The sequence below is a fragment of the Anomaloglossus baeobatrachus genome, chromosome 7 (assembly GCF_048569485.1).
Source record: "Anomaloglossus baeobatrachus isolate aAnoBae1 chromosome 7, aAnoBae1.hap1, whole genome shotgun sequence".
Classification (NCBI taxonomy): Eukaryota; Metazoa; Chordata; class Amphibia; order Anura; family Aromobatidae; genus Anomaloglossus; species Anomaloglossus baeobatrachus.
Genome location: NC_134359.1, coordinates 11,867,219 through 11,888,816, shown reverse-complemented (window position 1 = coordinate 11,888,816; position 21,598 = coordinate 11,867,219). Strand labels below are relative to the sequence as shown.

Genomic DNA, 21,598 nt, shown 5'->3' with positions numbered 1-21,598 from the left:
CAGCAGCTGCTCGGAGTGCGGATCATGAACCCCGCCGTGATGAGAAGACGAGGAACAATAAGTGATAGAAAAGATCCAAGAGGAGGAGAAGGAGCGAGATCTGCAGCGTCAGAGACATGGGGGAGTCCGGGGACCATCTGCTCTGTACATGCGGAGACCGAGGAGCAGAGACGCCGCTTCCATTACTCTGTCATCTCTGAGCGTTATCATCAGCTCCACATAATGGGCCATTTATGTTCTACAAAGTAACGTGCGCTGAATGTATCCAGCGGAATATGTACAGCACGCGTCTGACTGACAGCACCGCCGCTCACAGGGCACGGGTGTCACTGACAGCACCGCCACTCACAGGGCACGGGTGTGACTGACAGCACCGCTGCTCACAGGGCACGGGTGTCACTGACAGCACCGCCACTCACAGGGCACGGGTGTGACTGACAGCACCGCTGCTCACAGGGCACGGGTGTCACTGACAGCACCGCCACTCACAGGGCACGGGTGTGACTGACAGCACCGCCGCTCACAGGGCACGGGTGTGACTGACAGCACCGCCGCTCACAGGGCACGGGTGTCACTGACAGCACCGCCGCTCACAGGGCACGGGTGTGACTGACAGCACCGCCGCTCACAGGGCACGGGTGTGACTGACAGCACCGCCGCTCACAGGGCACGGGTGTGACTGACAGCACCGCCGCTCACAGGGCACGAGTGTGACTGACAGCACCGCCGCTCACAGGGCACGGGTGTGACTGACAGCACCGCCGCTCACAGGGCACGGGTGTGACTGACAGCGCCGCCGCTCACAGGGCACGGGTGTGACTGACAGCACCGCTGCTCACAGGGTACTGGTGTGATTGACAGCATCGCTGCTCACAGGGCACGGGTGTGACTGACAGCGCCGCCGCTCACAGGGGACGGGTGTGACTGACAGCACCGCTGCTCACAGGGTACTGGTGTGATTGACAGCATCGCTGCTCACAGGGCACGGGTGTGACTGACAGCATCGCTGCTCACAGGGCACGGGTGTGACTGACAGCACTGCCGCTCACAGGGTACTGGTGTGATTGACAGCACCACCGCTCACAGGGCACGAGTGCGACTGACAGCACCACTGCTCACAGGGCACGCATCTGACTGACAGCACCGCCGCTCACAGGGTACGGGTGTGACTGACAGCACCGCTGCTCACAGGGCACACGTCTGACTGACAGCACCGCCGCTCACAGGGCACGGGTCTGACTGACAGCACCGCTGCTCACAGGGCACGGGTCTGACTGACAGCACCGCCGCTCACAGGGTACTGGTGTGATTGACAGCACCACCGCTCACAGAGTACGGGTGTGACTGACAGCACCGCCGCTCACAGGGCACACGTCTGACTGACAGCACCGCCACTCACAGGGCACGAGTCTGACTGACAGCACCGCCGCTCACAGGGCACACGTCTGACTGACAGCACCGCCACTCACAGGGCACGGGTCTGACTGACAGCACCGCCGCTCACAGGGCACGGGTCTGACTGACAGCACCGCTGCTCACAGGCCATGGGTCTGACTGACAGCACCGCCGCTCACAGGGCACGGGTGTGACTGACAGCACCGCTGATCACAGGCCATGGGTCTGACTGACAGCACCGCCGCTCACAGGGCACGGGTGTGACTGACAGCACCGCTGCTCACAGGCCATGGGTCTGACTGACAGCACCGCCGCTCACAGGGCACGGGTGTGACTGACAGCACCGCCGCTCACAGGCCATGGGTGTGACTGACAGCACCGCCGCTCACAGGGTACCGGTGTGACTGACAGCACCGCCGCTTACAGGGCACGCGTCTGACTGACAGCACTGCTGCTGACAGGCCACGGGTCTGACTGACAGCAACGCCGCTCACAGGGCACGGGTGTGACTGACAGCACCGCCGCTCACAGGCCATGGGTGTGACTGACAGCACCACCGCTCACAGGGTACTGGTGTGACTGACAGCACCGCTGCTGACAGGCCACGGGTCTGACTGACAGCAACGCCGCTCACAGGGTACGGGTGTAACTGACAGCAACGCCTCTCACAGGGTACGGGTGTGACTGACAGCACCGCCGCTCACAGGGCACACGTCTGACTGACAGCACCGCCACTCACAGGGCACGGGTCTGACTGACAGCACCGCCGCTCACAGGGCACGGGTCTGACTGACAGCACCGCCGCTCACAGGGCACATGTCTGACTGACAGCACCGCCACTCACAGGGCACGGGTCTGACTGACAGCACCGCCGCTCACAGGGCACGGGTGTGACTGACAGCACCGCTGATCACAGGCCATGGGTCTGACTGACAGCACCGCCGCTCACAGGGCACGGGTGTGACTGACAGCACCGCTGCTCACAGGCCATGGGTCTGACTGACAGCACCGCCGCTCACAGGGCACGGGTGTGACTGACAGCACCGCCGCTCACAGGCCATGGGTGTGACTGACAGCACCGCCGCTCACAGGGTACCGTTGTGACTGACAGCACCGCCGCTTACAGGGCACGCGTCTGACTGACAGCACTGCTGCTGACAGGCCACGGGTCTGACTGACAGCAACGCCGCTCACAGGGCACGGGTGTGACTGACAGCACCGCCGCTCACAGGGTACTGGTGTGACTGACAGCACCGCCGCTTACAGGGCACGCGTCTGATTGACAGCACCGCTGCTGACAGGCCACGGGTCTGACTGACAGCAACGCCGCTCACAGGGTACGGGTGTAACTGACAGCAACGCCTCTCACAGGGCACGGGTCTGACTGACAGCACCGACACTCATAGGGCATGGGGATGACTGAGAGCACCGCCGCTCACAGAGCACGGGTCTGACTGACAGCACCGCCGCTCACGGGGGTTCATAGATATGGTCCTTTGTCACAGCACTCCATGTGGTCAGAAGTGGTACTATGTCTCACTGACGGCTCGGTGCCATGTCTCACTGACGGCTCGGTGCCATGTCTCACTGATGGCTCGGTGCCATTTCTCAGTGACGGCTCGGTGCCATGTCTCACTGACGGCTTGGTGCCATGTCTCACTGACGGCTCGGTGCCATGTCTCACTGACGGCTCGGTGCCATGTCTCACTGACGGCTCGGTGCCATGTCTCACTGACGGCTCGGTGCCATGTCTCACTGACGGCTCGGTGCCATGTCTCACTGACGGCTCGGTGCCATGTCTCACTGACGGCTCGGTGCCATGTCTCACTGACGGCTCGGTGCATTTGCTCACTGATGGCTCGGTGGCATGTCTCACTGATGGCTCGGTGCCATGTCTCACTGACGGCTCGGTGCCATGTCTCACTGACGGCTCGGTGCCATGTCTCACTGACGGCTCGGTGCCATGTCTCACTGACGGCTCGGTGCATTTGCTCACTGATGGCTCGGTGCCATGTCTCACTGATGGCTCGGTGCCTTTGCTCACTGATGGCTCGGTGCCATGTCTCACTGACGGCTCGGTGCCTTTGCTCACTGATGGCTCGGTGCCATGTCTCACTGACGGCTCGGTGCCATGTCTCACTGACGGCTCGGTGCCATGTCTCACTGACGGCTCGGTGCCATGTCTCACTGACGGCTCGGTGCATTTGCTCACTGATGGCTCGGTGCCATGTCTCACTGATGGCTCGGTGCCTTTGCTCACTGATGGCTCGGTGCCATGTCTCACTGACGGCTCGGTGCCTTTGCTCACTGATGGCTCGGTGCCATGTCTCACTGACGGCTCGGTGCCATGTCTCACTGACGGCTCGGTGCCTTTGCTCACTGACGGCTCGGTGCCATGTCTCACTGACGGCTCGGTGCCATGTCTCACTGATGGCTCGGTGCCTTTGCTCACTGATGGCTCGGTGCCATGTCTCACTGACGGCTCGGTGCCTTTGCTCACTGATGGCTCGGTGCCATGTCTCACTGACGGCTCGGTGCCATGTCTCACTGACGGCTCGGTGCCTTTGCTCACTGACGGCTCGGTGCCATGTCTCACTGATGGCTCGGTGCCATGTCTCACTGACGGCTCGGTGCCATGTCTCACTGACGGCTCGGTGCCATGTCTCACTGACGGCTCGGTGCCTTTGCTCACTGACGGCTCGGTGCCATGTCTCACTGATGGCTCGGTGCCATGTCTCACTGACGGCTCGGTGCCATGTCTCGTCGGCTCCTTTACCTGCAGACATTTCTGTTTCTTGGTAGACGGCGCTCTCTGATGGACGGCCGGTACTCTCCGCAGTGCCGCGGGTTATCCTCGGGGTATTGTCTCCAGATGGGGTCACGCAGGGATTTCCCACCTGTCGTCTCCTCCCTGCAGCTACATATTCATTCTTCATTGCCCCCGTCATCCGTGCGGCTCAGCAGCTCCTGATTTCGGCTGACATGTAACTTTCTGCCCTCCCGGTCATTACCAGGAGCTGAATGTCCCTGGAGGGAGTATCTAGAGATAGAGCAGCCAGGATTACAGCTCAGGAGCCAGGCTAAGGTTAATGCTGCAGAGCGGAGAGCACGGAGCGGCGCTGAGGGGGATTACAGCTCAGGAGCCAGGCTAAGGTTAATGCTGCAGAGCGGAGAGCATGGTGCGGCGCTGAGGGGGATTACAGCTCAGGAGCCAGGCTAAGGTTAATGCTGCAGAGCGGAGAGCACGGAGTGGCGCTGAGGGGGATTACAGCTCAGGAGCCAGGCTAAGGTTAATGCTGCAGAGCGGGGAGCACGGAGTGGCGCTGAGGGGGATTACAGCTCAGGAGCCAGGCTAAGGTTAATGCTGCAGAGCGGGGAGCACGGAGCGGCGCTGAGGGGGATGACAAATGAACACCACTTAGCATAAAATAATCCCAATCCTCACAAATAGGGAAAGAACGGCACATTCATAATGAAAGGAGTCTGCGAGTAAGTGATGAGCGGAGGCGAGGGCTGTGCAGTGATATACAGCTATATACCTCCCATATAGAGAGCGCAGTAACTGCACTGCCCGCTCCTGGCATCAATGATGGACATAGGACATACAGCATTATATTCTCCATGCCTCCTTCTTGCTGGCATCACGCGACCAGTGCCAGAGGTGGCGGATCAGTGTGCAAGACAAGGGACTGTGCAGTGTGCCGGACAAGGGGCTGTGCAGTGTGCAAGACAAGGGGCTGTGCAGTGTACCAGACAAGGGGCTGTGCAGTGTGCCTGACAGGGGGCTGTGCAGTGTGCAAGACAAGGGGCTGTGCAGTGTGCAAGACAAGGGGCTGTGCAGTGTACCAGACAAGGGGCTGTGCAGTGTGCCGGACAAGGGGCTGTGCAGTGTGCAAGACAAGGGGCTGTGCAGTGTACCAGACAAGGGGCTGTGCAGTGTGCCTGACAGGGGGCTGTGCAGTGTGCCTGACAGGGGGCTGTGCAGTGTGCAAGACAAGGGGCTGTGCACTGTGCAAGACAAGGGGCTGTGCAGTGTACCAGACAAGGGGCTGTGCAGTGTGCAAGACAAGGGGCTGTGCAGTGTGCAAGACAAGGGGCTGTGCAGTGTACCAGACAAGGGGCTGTGCAGTGTACCAGACAAGGGGCTGTGCAGTGTACCGGACAAGGGGCTGTGCAGTGTACCGGACAAGGGGCTGTGCAGTGTGCAAGACAAGGGGCTGTGCAGTGTACCAGACAAGGGGCTGTGCAGTGTACCGGACAAGGGGCTGTGCAGTGTGCCGGACAAGGGGCTGTGCAGTGTACCGGACAAGGGGCTGTGCAGTGTACCGGACAAGGGGCTGTGCAGTGTGCCGGACAGGGGGCTGTGCAGTGTGCTGGACAAGGGGCTGTGCAGTGTACCAGAGAAGGGGCTGTGCAGTGTGCCGGACAAGGGGATGTGCAGTGTACCGGACAAGGGGCTGTGCAGTGTGCCGGACAAGGGGCTGTGCAGTGTACCGGACAAGGGGCTGTGCAGTGTGCCGGACAAGGGGCTGTGCAGTGTGCCGGACAGGGGGCTGTGCAGTGTGCCGGACAAGGGACTGTGCAGTGTGCCGGACAGGGGGCTGTGCAGTATGCCGCACAGGGGGCTGTGCAGTGTGCTGGACAGGGTGCTATACAGTGTGCCGGATGGGGGAGTATGCAGTATGCTGAAGAGTGGGGTCTGCTGGACAGGGAGCTATGCAGCGTGCCAGATGAGGAGCTGTGCAGTGTGTCGGATGGGGGGCTGTGCAGTGTGCCAGACAGGGGGTTGTGCAGTGTGTTGGATGGGGGGCTATGCAGTGTGCTGGACAGGGGGTTGTGCAGTTTACCAGACAGGGGGTTGTGAAGTGTGCTGGACAGGGGGCTGTGCTGGACAGGGGGCTGTGCAGTGTGACGGATGGGAGGGTATGCAGTGTGCCGGATGGGGGGCTGTGCAGTGTGCTGGACAGGGGGCTGTGCAGTGTGACGGATGGGGGGCTGTGCAGTGTGTCGGATGGAGGGCTGTGCAGTGTGCCGGATTGGGGACTGTGCAGTGTGCCGGATGGGTGACTGTGCAGTGTGCCGGATGGGGGGCTGTGCAGTGTGCCGGATGGAGGGCTGTGCAGTGTGCCGGATGGGGGACTGTGCAGTGTGCCGGACGGGGGGCTATGCACTGTGCCGAATGGGGGGGATGTGCAGTGTGCCGGATGGGAGGCTATGCAGTGTGCTGTGCAGTGTGCCGGATGGGGGGCTGTGCAGTGGGCCGGATGGGGGGCTGTGCAGTGGGCCGGATGGGGGGCTGTGCAGTGTGCCGGATGGGTGGCTGTGCAGTGGGCCGGATGGGGGGCTGTGCAGTGGGCCGGATGGGGGGGCTGTGCAGTGTGCCGGATGGGGGGCTGTGCAGTGTGCCGGATGGGGGGCTGTGCAGTGGGCCGGATGGGGGGCTGTGCAGTGTGCCGGATGGGGGGCTGTGCAGTGGGCCGGATGGGGGGCTGTGCAGTGTGCCGGATGGGGGGCTGTGGTGCCCGGGATGCCGTTTTACAAAATTCACAGAAAGATCAATACAACATTTGGATTCAGAAGAAGTCAAATCCTTAGAAAATCTGAAGCAAAATCAATTCACTCATCTCTACTAAGAAGCCGAGAGCCGCTGCTTCCGGGTGCGGACATTAGGCTGCTGCTGCCTCCGCTCCCTCCAGTCTCTGTGATATTGAAGACATTGTGAATATGACCGAGCGGCCGCTCTTCTTACCGGTTATGTTACAGTACACACGGAGCGGTGCGAGCGGCCCGCTGCCATCCGAGTCGATGTAGTAGTAATTGGACGGGTATCCCTGGTGCCTGTAGACTTCACAGGACGGTTCATACAGCGCTGGGAAAGGACAAAGAAAAGGAAACAACCAGACTTGTTACTCTTATCATAAACAATTCACAAATTTCCTATCACTTCTCTGCACGGTTCTGACATGATACAGCCATGCTTTGGGGCAGTTACTTGCTGTTTTGCCCATCCAGGAATCTACAGATTGTTCCGATCCGCAGTTATATTCTAATACATCGGGTCTACATCACTATTCCTATTCCCGGAGGTTTGCACTTGAGCAAAGTATCAGATGTGATTAATGACAGACAGTACCCCCCGGCCCCCCATATCGAGGTGGAGGCACTTACAGCTATGGCACGTGGCGTCCGTGTAGCCGCCGTCCCCACAGTCACAGCGAAACGTGCTCCACGTCTGAGCGCACTCTCCTCCATGTTCGCAGGGGTTTGGCAGACATCTGCAGGAAACAAGAGGTCCATATATATATTATATATATATATATATTAGCTGTACTACCCAGCTTCGCCCAGCTTAATAACTGCTGGTAACAAAATAGACACCACAAAACAAATAGATATCTATCGATCTCTGTCACTTTCCCTGTCTGTCTCTTTCCCTGTCTGTCTCTTTCCCTCTCTTTCCCTGTCTGTCTCTTTTCCTCAGTCTCTCTGCCTGTGTCTGTCTCTTTGTCTGTCTCTTTACCTGTCTTTGTCTGTCTCTTACCCTGTCTGTCTCTTTCCCTCTCCTTCCCTGTCTGTCTTTTTCCCTGTGTCTGTCTCTTTGTGTCTGTCTCTTTACCTGTCTGTCTCTCAACCTGTCTCTCTCTTTCCCTCTCTTTCCCTGTCTGTCTCTTTCCCTGTCAGTCTGTCTCTTTGTCTGTGTCTGTCTCTTACCCTGTCTATATCTGTTTCTTTCCCTGTCTGTGTCTGCCTCTTTCCCTGTCTGTGTCTGCCTCTTTCCCTGTCTGTGTCTGCCTCTTTCCCTGTCTGTCTCTTTCCCTGGCTGCATTGTGACACGCCAACATTCCATATAAGGGCGTGGCTGCGCATTCTTCTGAAGTTCTGGCTGCACTGTGGCTCCCAGCTCCATTCGCTTTAATGGAGGCAGGTTTTTTGGCGAATAACTGTAAAGAGCGGGGTTAAAATTTCCCCTCAAAACATAGCCTATGACGCGCTCGGGGTCCAGACGTGTGAGTGTGCAAAATTTTGTGGCTGTAGCTGCGACGGTGCAGATGCCAATCCCGGACATACACACACACATACACACACACACACATTCAGCTTTATATATTAGATTTTATATATATATATATATATATATATATATATATATATATATATATATATATATATCAGTAATTAAGCTACATACTTAAGAGGGCAAGGACTCCAAATCCCTAGAAATCCTGGATAACCAAGGAATAGGGGAAAAACAGCCATGGAGGGGTATGGTAACTGGGAGTGGTCATGGAGCAAAATTTCAGATGGCACACGGCTAATGGACGATGGGCAAAGGCTTAGTTTGAAACTTTGAGACCCCAATGCAAAATCCATGCGCTACTTCTACCATTAGCAGTTTTTAGATGGGAAAGCCTGTGGCCCCCATTCAGCGATTTTTAGATGGGAAAGCCTGTGGCCCCCATTCAGCGATTTTTAGATGGGAAAGCCTGTGGCCCCCGTTCATCATTTAAATTTTTTTAAGTCACTGTCCTTTTTTCTTTTCTGGCATTAGTTGCAAATTTTGATAACTAATTCTTCAAAAGAGCGTAAATGATTCATGAAGTAAAAACTGCTCTCGTTTTCTGGCCTGAATTATTTTCTACTTTTGGGCTCTAAAAGTTGAATATTTTGCAAAATGGCACAAAATGCAGTTGTGCCAAATGCTGCGCCATAATGATGCATCAGGTGAAAACATCTGGAATCGCTAAACTCCGAGCACAAAGTGTAAAACAAACATAGGCGAGCACTTATAGAATGGATTCAAAAATTGCCTAAAAGAAGGCACAAATAGAATAAAAAATTGGCGAAAAAAGTTAAGCAATGATGAGTCTGGGCCGTTTAGTGCTTAGGACTCTCTACCAGGCGGCAGCTGCTGACTTTACACCACTAAAGCCAAGTCTATAGAATAAAACCAGGCCTCTTCAGGAGCCGCCGGACACAGAGGGGCTTCTGCGCACCCAGAGGAGACGATCCTGAGCCCCCTCCACATTTCATGCCTCTAAACAACCTAAACTGACCAAGGCTCCAGATTCATCATTTGCATTTTTTGGGTGACTTTTTTTTGTCTCGTGGAATTCCTTGACATTTTTTGACATTTTTTTTTTTGCATCAAATTCTTCCAACTTTCACATGGTGATGAATTTTGGGCAAAATTAAAGATGCAAATTTTTTCTTTCTCACCTTTTTTGCCCAATTTTAGACCAAATATTTGCAAGATAATTTAAAATATTACATGTTAGTTTTCATATAAAACAAAGGGGCAGGGACTCTGCAGGGCACTGGCGCACGACTGCACAAAAAATGTGTGACATTTCAAAAAGTCACAAACGATGAATTCAGCTAAAACATCTGGTTAATTAATGTCGCCCGTAAGGTCAAACAAAACAAAAAAAAACACAGATGAAACCAAAAAAGGGAACTTAAAAAACGGTGCAAATGAAATAATGAATAAAGTCGCTATTAGAACCATTTTCCCCCAAAACAAGGTGCAAAAATGAAAATGAATTGGGACCAAATTTCTCTACATGTCCTCTAATGGCTGGAAATACAGGCGAGACACGAGAAGTAACAATCCGGCTGCACAAATACGGGCGAGACACGAGAAGTAACAATCCGGCTGCACAAATACGGGCGAGACGTGAGAAGTAACAATCCGGCTGCACAAATACGGGCGAGACACGAGAAGTAACAATCCGGCTGCACAAATACGGGCGAGACGTGAGAAGTAACAATCCGGCTGCACAAATACGGGCGAGACGTGAGAAGTAACAATCCGGCTGCACAAATACGGGCGAGAAACGAGAAGTAACAATCCGGCTGCACAAATACGGGCGAGACGTGAGAAGTAACAATCCGGCTGCACAAATACAGGCGAGACGTGAGAAGTAACAATCCGGCTGCACAAATACGGGCGAGACACGAGAAGTAACAATCCGGCTGCACAAATACGGGCGAGACGTGAGAAGTAACAATCCGGCTGCACAAATACAGGCGAGACACGAGAAGTAACAATCCGGCTGCACAAATACGGGCGAGACACGAGAAGTAACAATCCGGCTGCACAAATATGGGCGAGACACGAGAAGTAACAATCCGGCTGCACAAATACGGGCGAGACACGAGAAGTAACAATCCGGCTGCACAAATACGGGCGAGACACGAGAAGTAACAATCCAGCTGCACAAATACGGGCGAGACACGAGAAGTAACAATCCGGCTGCACAAATACGGGCGAGACACGAGTAGTAACAATCCGGCTGCACAAATACGGGCGAGACACGAGAAGTAACAATCCGGCTGCACAAATACGGGCGAGACACGAGAAGTAACAATCCTGCTGCACAAATACGGGCGAGACGCGAGAAGTAACAATCCGGCTGCACAAATACGGGCGAGACACGAGAAGTAACAATCCAGCTGCACGAATACGGGTGAGACACGAGAAGTTACAATCCGGCTGCACGAATACGGGTGGGACACGAGAAGTAACAATCCGGCTGCACAAATACGGGCGAGACACGAGAAGTAACAATCCGGCTGCACAAATACGGGCGAGACACGAGAAGTAACAATCCGGCTGCACAAATAAGGGCGAGACATGAGAAGTAACAATCCGGCTGCACGAATACGGGTGAGACACGAGAAGTAACAATCCGGCTGCACAAATAAGGGCGAGACACGAGAAGTAACAATCCGGCTGCACAAATACGGGCGAGACACGAGAAGTAACAATCCGGCTGCACAAATAAGGGCGAGACACGAGAAGTAACAATCCGGCTGCACAAATACGGGCGAGACACGAGAAGTAACAATCCGGCTGCACAAATACGGGTGGGACACGAGAAGTAACAATCCGGCTGCACAAATACGGGCGAGACACGAGAAGTAACAATCCGGCTGCACGAATACGGGTGAGACACGAGAAGTAACAATCCGGCTGCACAAATAAGGGCGAGACACGAGAAGTAACAATCCGGCTGCACAAATACGGGCGAGACACGAGAAGTAACAATCCGGCTGCACAAATAAGGGCGAGACACGAGAAGTAACAATCCGGCTGCACGAATACGGGTGAGACACGAGAAGTAACAATCCGGCTGCACAAATAAGGGCGAGACACGAGAAGTAACAATCCGGCTGCACAAATACGGGCGAGACACGAGAAGTAACAATCCGGCTGCACAAATAAGGGCGAGACACGAGAAGTAACAATCCGGCTGCACAAATACGGGCGAGACACGAGAAGTAACAATCCGGCTGCACAAATACGGGTGGGACACGAGAAGTAACAATCCGGCTGCACAAATAAGGGCGAGACACGAGAAGTAACAATCCGGCTGCACAAATACGGGCGAGACACGAGAAGTAACAATCCGGCTGCACAAATACGGGTGAGACACGAGAAGTAACAATCCGGCTGCACAAATACGGGCGAGACACGAGAAGTAACAATCCGGCTGCACAAATACGGGCGAGACACGAGAAGTAACAATCCGGCTGCACAAATAAGGGCGAGACATGAGAAGTAACAATCCGGCTGCACGAATACGGGTGAGACACGAGAAGTAACAATCCGGCTGCACAAATACGGGCGAGACACGAGAAGTAACAATCCTGCTGCACAAATACGGGCGAGACGTGAGAAGTAACAATCCTGCTGCACAAATACGGGCGAGACACGAGAAGTAACAATCCAGCTGCACGAATACGGGTGAGACCCGAGAAGTAACAATCCGGCTGCACAAGTACGGGCAAGACACAAGAAGTAACAATCCGGCTGCACAAATACGGGCGAGACACGAGAAGTAACAATCCGGCTGCACAAATATGGGCGAGATGCGAGAAGTAACAATCCGGCTGCACAAATACGGGCGAGACGCGAGAAGTAACAATCCAGCTGCACGAATACGGGTGAGACACGAGAAGTAACAATCCGGCTGCACAAATACGGGTGAGACACGAGAAGTAACAATCCGGCTGCACAAATACAGGCAAGACACGAGAAGTAACAATCCGGCTGCACAAATACGGGCAAGACACGAGAAGTAACAATCCGGCTGCACAAATACGGGCGAGACACGAGAAGTAACCATCCGGCTGCACAAATACGGGCGAGACACGAGAAGTAACAATCCGGCTGCACAAATACGGGCGAGACACAAGAAGTAACAATCCGGCTGCACAAATACGGGCGAGACGCGAGAAATAACAATCCGGCTGCACAAATACGGGCGAGACGCGAGAAGTAACAATCCGGCTGCACAAATATGGGCAAGACACGAGAAGTAACAATCCGGCTGCACAAATACGGGCGAGACACGAGAAGTAACAATCCGGCTACACAAATATGGGCGAGACACGAGAAGTAACAATCCGGCTGCACAAATAAGGGCGAGACGCGAGAAGTAACAATCCGGCTGCACAAATACGGGTGAGACGCGAGAAGTAACAATCCGGCTGCACAAATACGGGCGAGACACGAGAAGTAACAATCCGGCTGCACAAATACGGGCGAGACACGAGAAGTAACAATCCGGCTGCACAAATACGGGCGAGACACGAGAAGTAACAATCCGGCTGCACAAATACGGGCGAGACACGAGAAGTAACAATCCGGCTGCACAAATACGGGCGAGACGTGAGAAGTAACAATCCGGCTGCACAAATACGGGCGAGACACGAGAAGTAACAATCCGGCTGCATAAATACGGGTGAGACACGAGAAGTAACAATCCGGCTGCACAAATAAGGGCGAGACGCGAGTAGTAACAATCCGGCTGCACAAATACGGGCGAGACACGAGAAGTAACAATCCGGCTGCACAAATACGGGTGAGACACGAGAAGTAACAATCCGGCTGCACGAATACAATCTCTGCCCGTTCATTCAGGAACAGATATATAAAGTTACAATGTATCTATTTAATCCCAGCTTCTATAAAGCCTCATTCCTCTGAGCACGGAGAGGACGCGGAGCTTCTGCTGCTCCTCACACCTCTCCATGTGATAATTAGACGCCTAAACCTTCATTTATTACATCAATTTCTGTTTATTACATTTCAATTTCTATTTTATTCATTGTGAATATTGGACACTTTCCAAAAATAATATTGGTAAATACAATGAAATGCAGAATTCTTTCCATCAGGCGGTGATTCGGGGGGAGGTCACATTAAATGATGGCATCTTAGAGCCACAGGAGCAATCCCAAAAATGTTATTTTGTTGCAATCGTCTATTATCGCCCAGAGTAATGGAAGATGCACCGCGAATCTCCCGTAATGCCCCCTCCATGGACGGAGGCTCGGCGCTGTCAGGGACGGATAGAAAATCTCTCACAGAAAAACCCCATAGGTGTAATTAGGCGGAAACGTTACTTTCCCATGTCCCTCTTTATTGTGCTCGTTGTAAACACTGTGGATCAGAAATTGAATTTTGCCAAAAAGCAATGAAAACCCCAATTGACCAAAATGATTCTTTCTGCAAAATCCTCCAGATGTTTGTTTCCTGCTGAGCCCCGAGCTCCAAAACCGCAAATGCTCTATATATTCACCGAAACATCACAGGAATGATTAATGGGACATCTCAGCGATGCATCTGAGCAATAGTGAAGAAAGAAGAGGAAGAAAGAAAAAGAAGAGGAAGAAAGAAAAAGAGGAAGAAAGAAAAAGAAGAAGAGGAAGGAAGAAAAAGAAGAGCAAGAAAGAAAAAGAAGAAGAGCAAGAAAGAAAAAGAAGAAGAGGAAGAAAGAAAAAGAAGAAGAGGAAGAAAGAAAAAGAAGAGGAAGAAAGAAAAAGAGGAAGAGGAAGAAAGAAAAAGAGGAAGAAAGAAAAAGAAGAAGAGGAAGGAAGAAAAAGAAGAAGAGGAAGAAAGAAAAAGAAGAAGAAAGAAAAAGAAGAAGAGGAAGGAAGAAAAAGAAGAAGAGGAAGGAAGAAAAAGAAGAAGAGGAAGAAAGAAAAAGAAGAGGAAGAAAGAAAAAGAAGAAGAGGAAGAAAGAAAAAGAAGAGGAAGAAAGAAAAAGAAGAAGAGGAAGAAAGAAAAAGAAGAGGAAGAAAGAAAAAGAAGAAGAGGAAGAAAGAAAAAGAGGAAGAGGAAGAAAGAAAAAGAGGAAGAAAGAAAAAGAAGAAGAGGAAGGAAGAAAAAGAAGAAGAGGAAGAAAGAAAAAGAAGAGGAAGAAAGAAAAAGAAGAGCAAGAAAGAAAAAGAAGAAGAGCAAGAAAGAAAAAGAAGAGCAAGAAAGAAAAAGAAGAAGAGGAAGAAAGAAAAAGAAGAGGAAGAAAGAAAAAGAAGAAGAGGAAGAAAGAAAAAGAAGAGGAAGAAAGAAAAAGAAGAAGAGGAAGAAAGAAAAAGAAGAAGAGGAAGAAAGAAAAAGAGGAAGAGGAAGAAAGAAAAAGAGGAAGAAAGAAAAAGAAGAGGAAGAAAGAAAAAGAAGAAGAGGAAGAAGAAGAAGAGGAAGAAGAAGAAGAGGAAGAAGAAGAAGATTAGTCATCACTCACTTCCTTCAGGCTACAGAGAGAAGAGACAAATCAGACATGAGTGACGTCACTGAGCGCCTCCTGTGACATCGGAGGATCAGAGGAGCCTGAAAAACCTTTGGAGGAGCAGAAAAGGTGCAATTAACTAGCAGTTTTAGGCATGATCCAAACTGGGGCCTCAGGTCTGCAGAAGGTATAAAGGGACCCCTGGTCTGCAGAAGGTATAGAGGGCCCCTGGGACTCTCTGGTCTGTAGAAAGTATAGAAGGACCCCTGTTCTGAAGAAGTTATAAAGAGACCCTTGGGGCTCCCTGGTCTGCAGAAGGTATAAATGGGGCCTCTGGTCTGCAGAAGGTATAAATGGGGCCTCTGGTCTGCAGAAGGTATAAATGGGGCCTCTGGTCTGCAGAAGGTATAAATGGGGCCTCTGGTCTGCAGAAGGTATAGATGGACCCCTAGGGCTCCCTGGTCTGCAGAAACTATAAATGGCCCCCTGGTCTGCATAAGGTATACATGGGCCCCTGGGGACTCTAAGGGGGGCTTTACACATTACGACATTGCTACCGATATATCGTCGGGGTCACGTCGTTAGTGACGCACATCCGGCGCCGGTAGCGACATCGCAACGTGTAAATCCTAGGTGCGACGATCAACGAGCGCATAAGTGTACAATCTCGCTGATCTGTGTAACGTCGTTCATTTCCATAATGTCGGGTCAACCGCAGGTACAATTTTGTTCCTCGTTCCTGTGGCAGCGCACATCGCTGTGTGTGACACCGCAGGAGCCACGAACATCTCCTACCTGCCTCCACCGGCAATGCGTAATGAAGGAGGTGGGCGGGATGTTATGTCCCGCTCATCTCCGCCCCTCCTCTTCTATTGGCTGGCCGATTAGTGACGTCGCGGTGACGCCGCAGGCACCTCCCCCTTGAAGGAGGGATTGTTCGGCGGTCACAGCGACGTCGCTGCACAGGTATGTGCACGTGAAGCTGCCGTAGCGATAATGTTCACTACGGCAGCAATCACCACATATCGCATGTGCGACGGGGGCGGGTACTATCGCACTCAGTATCGCTAGCGATGTCACAACGTGTTTAGCACCCCTTAGTCTGCAGAAGGTATAGAGGGACCCCTGGTCTGCAGAAGGTATAGAGGGACCCCTGGTCTGCAGAAGGTATAGAGGGACCCCTGGTCTGCAGAAGGTATAGAGGGACCCCTGGTCTGCAGAAGGTATAGCGGGACCCCTGGTCTGCAGAAGGAATAGAGGGACCCCTGGTCTGCAGAAGGTATAGAGGGACCCCTGGTCTGCAGAAGGTATAGAGGGACCCCTGGTCTGCAGAAGGTATAGAGGGACCCCTGGTCTGCAGAAGGTATAGAGGGACCCCTGGTCTGCAGAAGGTATAGACGGCCCCCTGGTCTGCAGAAGGTATAGAGGGACTCCTGGTCTGCAGAAGGTATAGAGGGACTCCTGGTCTGCAGAAGGTATAGACGGCCCCCTGGTCTGCAGAAGGTATAGAGGGACCCCTGGTCTGCAGAAGGTATAGAGGGACCCCTGGTCTACAGAAGGTATAGAGGGACCCCTGGTCTGCAGAAGGTATAGAGGGACCCCTGGTCTGCAGAAGGTATAGAGGGACCCCTGGTCTGCAGAAGGAATAGAGGGACCCCTGGTCTGCAGAAGGTATAGACGGCCCCCTGGTCTGCAGAAGGTATAGAGGGACTCCTGGTCTGCAGAAGGTATAGAGGGACCCCTGGTCTGCAGAAGGTATAGAGGGACTCCTGGTCTGCAGAAGGTATAGAGGGACCCCTGGTCTGCAGAAGGTATAGAGGGACCCCTGGTCTGCAGAAGGTATAGACGGCCCCCTGGTCTGCAGAAGGTATAGAGGGACCCCTGGTCTGCAGAAGGAATAGAGGGACCCCTGGTCTGCAGAAGGTATAGAGGGACCCCTGGTCTGCAGAAGGTATAGAGGGACCCCTGGTCTGCAGAAGGTATAGAGGGACCCCTGGTCTGCAGAAGGTATAGAGGGACCCCTGGTCTGCAGAAGGTATAGAGGGCCCCCTGGTCTGCAGAAGGTATAGAGGGACCCCTGGTCTGCAGAAGGTATAGAGGGACCCCTGGTCTGCAGAAGGTATAGAGGGACCCCTGGTCTGCAGAAGGTATAGAGGGACCCCTGGTCTGCAGAAGGTATAGACGGCCCCCTGGTCTGCAGAAGGTATAGAGGGACCCCTGGTCTGCAGAAGGTATAGAGGGACCCCTGGTCTGCAGAAGGTATAGAGGGACCCCTGGTCTGCAGAAGGTATAGAGGGACCCCTGGTCTGCAGAAGGTATAGAGGGACCCCTGGTCTGCAGAAGGTATAGACGGCCCCCTGGTCTGCAGAAGGTATAGAGGGACTCCTGGTCTGCAGAAGGTATAGAGGGACTCCTGGTCTGCAGAAGGTATAGACGGCCCCCTGGTCTGCAGAAGGTATAGAGGGACCCCTGGTCTGCAGAAGGTATAGAGGGACCCCTGGTCTACAGAAGGTATAGAGGGACCCCTGGTCTGCAGAAGGTATAGAGGGACCCCTGGTCTGCAGAAGGTATAGAGGGACCCCTGGTCTGCAGAAGGAATAGAGGGACCCCTGGTCTGCAGAAGGTATAGACGGCCCCCTGGTCTGCAGAAGGTATAGAGGGACCCCTGGTCTGCAGAAGGTATAGAGGGACCCCTGGTCTGCAGAAGGTATAGAGGGACCCCTGGTCTGCAGAAGGTATAGAGGGACTCCTGGTCTGCAGAAGGTATAGAGGGACCCCTGGTCTGCAGAAGGTATAGAGGGACTCCTGGTCTGCAGAAGGTATAGAGGGACCCCTGGTCTGCAGAAGGTATAGAGGGACCCCTGGTCTGCAGAAGGTATAGACTGCCCCCTGGTCTGCAGAAGGTATAGAGGGACCCCTGGTCTGCAGAAGGAATAGAGGGACCCCTGGTCTGTAGAAGGTATAGAGGGACCCCTGGTCTGCAGAAGGTATAGAGGGACCCCTGGTCTGCAGAAGGTATAGAGGGACCCCTGGTCTGCAGAAGGTATAGAGGGACCCCTGGTCTGCAGAAGGTATAGAGGGCCCCCTGGTCTGCAGAAGGTATAGAGGGACCCCTGGTCTGCAGAAGGTATAGAGGGACCCCTGGTCTGCAGAAGGTATAGAGGGACCCCTGGTCTGCAGAAGGTATAGAGGGACCCCTGGTCTGCAGAAGGTATAGACGGCCCCCTGGTCTGCAGAAGGTATAGAGGGACCCCTGGTCTGCAGAAGGTATAGAGGGACCCCTGGTCTGCAGAAGGTATAGAGGGACCCCTGGTCTGCAGAAGGTATAGAGGGACCCCTGGTCTGCAGAAGGTATAGACGGCCCCCTGGTCTGCAGAAGGTATAGAGGGACTCCTGGTCTGCAGAAGGTATAGAGGGACTCCTGGTCTGCAGAAGGTATAGACGGCCCCCTGGTCTGCAGAAGGTATAGAGGGACCCCTGGTCTGCAGAAGGTATAGAGGGACCCCTGGTCTACAGAAGGTATAGAGGGACCCCTGGTCTGCAGAAGGTATAGAGGGACCCCTGGTCTGCAGAAGGTATAGAGGGACCCCTGGTCTGCAGAAGGAATAGAGGGACCCCTGGTCTGCAGAAGGTATAGACGGCCCCCTGGTCTGCAGAAGGTATAGAGGGACTCCTGGTCTGCAGAAGGTATAGAGGGACTCCTGGTCTGCAGAAGGTATAGACGGCCCCCTGGTCTGCAGAAGGTATAGAGGGACCCCTGGTCTGCAGAAGGTATAGAGGGACCCCTGGTCTGCAGAAGGTATAGAGGGACTCCTGGTCTGCAGAAGGTATAGAGGGACCCCTGGTCTGCAGAAGGTATAGAGGGACCCCTGGTCTGCAGAAGGTATAGACGGCCCCCTGGTCTGCAGAAGGTATAGAGGGACCCCTGGTCTGCAGAAGGAATAGAGGGACCCCTGGTCTGCAGAAGGTATAGAGGGACCCCTGGTCTGCAGAAGGTATAGAGGGACCCCTGGTCTGCAGAAGGAATAGAGGGACCCCTGGTCTGCAGAAGGAATAGAGGGACCCCTGGTCTGCAGAAGGTATAGAGGGACCCCTGGTCTGCAGAAGGTATAGAGGGACCCCTGGTCTGCAGAAGGTATAGAGGGACTCCTGGTCTGCAGAAGGTATAGAGGGACCCCTGGTCTGCAGAAGGTATAGAGGGACTCCTGGTCTGCAGAAGGAATAGAGGGACCCCTGGTCTGCAGAAGGTATAGACGGCCCCCTGGTCTGCAGAAGGTATAGAGGGACCCCTGGTCTGCAGAAGGTATAGAGGGACCCCTGGTCTGCAGAAGGTATAGACGGCCCCCTGGTCTGCAGAAGGTATAGAGGGACCCCTGGTCTGCAGAAGGTATAGAGGGACCCCTGGTCTGCAGAAGGTATAGAGGGACCCCTGGTCTGCAGAAGGTATAGAGGGACCCCTGGTCTGCACAAGGTATAGACGGCCCCCTGGTCTGCAGAAGGTTTAGGTGGGCCCCTGGTCTGCAGAAGGTATAGAGGGCCCCTGGTCTGCAGAAGGTATAGAGGGACCCCTGGTCTGCAGAAGGTATAGAGGGACCCCTGGTCTGCAGAAGGTATAGACGGCCCCCTGGTCTGCAGAAGGTATAGACGGCCCCCTGGTCTGCAGAAGGTATAGAGGGACCCCTGGTCTGCAGAAGGTATAGAGGGACCCCTGGTCTGCAGAAGGTATAGAGGGACCCCTGGTCTGCAGAAGGTATAGAGGGACCCCTGGTCTGCAGAAGGTATAGAGGGACCCCTGGTCTGCAGAAGGTATAGAGGGACCCCTGGTCTGCAGAAGGTATAGAGGGACTCCTGGTCTGCAGAAGGTATAGAGGGACCCCTGGTCTGCAGAAGGTATAGAGGGACCCCTGGTCTGCAGAAGGTTTAGACGGCCCCCTGGTCTGCAGAAGGTATAGAGGGACCCCTGTGACTCTCTGGTCTGCAGAAGGTTTAGGTGGGCCCCTGGGGCCCCTCTGCTGATTTTGCGCTATGTGACAGCTGTGGCCGCTGAAATCTTGGATATAGCTATAAATGCAGTTACCATCTTTATGTTTCAGAAAACCCTTCCCTGAACTCCCGGGAATAGCGTGTGCTCGGCAATATAGTCCAATAATAGATCTCCGGCACCCGCGTAAATAGCAGCGCTCGAGCCGCGCCATAATCCTGCCGTTCATCCGCTGCAGACTTCACTGGCTTCTTTCTTTCTTTCTGGATTTTGTCATTCACAGAAATCTCCAATCAGAGGTTTATTCATCCAGAGCTGGAATCTCACAACCGGCTCATTACGCGCCATTCACTGATGGGAGCCGGCGCGGAGGCCGCGGAGGCAGAAGTAATTGCGCCCCTTTATAGCTCCACAAATTGTCCTGTCGACATTTGATCAAATTCTGCATTTATTAATCTGTAAATGTGAATTTCTAAATCTGCAAATAGAAAGGTGACAACAAGTAGAGCGCGGCGATGCTAAGGGGAGGTCAGAGGAACATGAAGAGCCCGGGACCGACGTCCATAACCATGTGCTTCTATTCTCCACACATGGAACACGCATACACTGTATCTAATCTGCTGCTGAGATACACAGAGCTGCAATCATAAGGAGCCCAACATATTCTCCATTATATACACTCTATATGGACCCCTGTATATTCTTGATGTATATCTTTTAAAGCTGAAACCAGAAATTTCCTTCCTCTCTCTATACAGACACATCTGCAGGTTTTTCCCTCCACTCTCTATAAAGACACATCTGCAGGTTTTTCCTCCGCTCTCTATACAGACACATCTGCAGGTTTTTCCTCCGCTCTCTATACAGACACATCTGCAGGTTTTTCCCTCCACTCTCTATAAAGACACATCTGCAGGTTTTTCCTCCACTCTCTATAAAGACACATCTGCAGGTTTTTCCTCCGCTCTCTATACAGACACATCTGCAGGTTTTTCCCTCCGCTCTCTATACAGACACATCTGCAGGTTTTTCCCTCCGCTCTCTATACAGACACATCTGCAGGTTTTTCCCTCCGCTCTCTATACAGACACATCTGCAGGTTTTTCCCTCCACTCTCTATAAAGACACATCTGCAGGTTTTTCCTCCGCTCTCTATACAGACACATCTGCAGGTTTTTCCCTCCGCTCTCTATACAGACACATCTGCAGGTTTTTCCCTCCACTTTCTATACAGACACATCTGCAGGTTTTTCCTCCACTCTCTATATAGACATATCTGCAGGTTTTTCCCTCCACACTCTATACAGACACATCTGCAGGTTTTTCTCTCTATCTGACATGAAATCAGAATAAACCTTTCCCATTTTCGGTTAATTAGGAACCAAAATTATTTCTATTTGCCAAATGCCAGAATAATGAGAGCGAGAGAGAATGTTTTCAGGCATTTTTATTACTTTCTGCACAGTGATGTTTCCATACACTAAGAGCACTGTGTCTTTAAACAATACAGGACTGCCCATATGATGATGTCATTGTCTTTGGAAGCTTCTGATAGGCTTATTAGCAATATCTGAGTTAATTAGAGACACACCTGTGGATGTATTTTAATGCACACTTGATTTCATTTTTGATAGTGAGAAAAACCTGCAGATGTGTCTTTATAGAGCACGGAGGGAAACTAAAGGTTTCAAATGTATATATCTTCTCT

The 21,598-nt window shown here is 53.1% G+C and overlaps 1 protein-coding gene across 1 annotated transcript in view; it reads right to left on the bottom strand.

The window, feature by feature from the left end:
• Positions 1–21,598, bottom strand: part of CNTNAP5 (contactin associated protein family member 5) — a 356,337-nt gene that overhangs the window by 89,804 nt on the left and 244,935 nt on the right. The window contains exons 11-12 of the mRNA XM_075317029.1: positions 7,564–7,670; positions 7,145–7,264 (exon numbers count right to left, since the gene is read on the bottom strand). Of these exons, the coding sequence (XP_075173144.1) occupies positions 7,145–7,264; positions 7,564–7,670 (227 nt within the window). The remainder of the gene's footprint in view (positions 1–7,144; positions 7,265–7,563; positions 7,671–21,598) is intronic.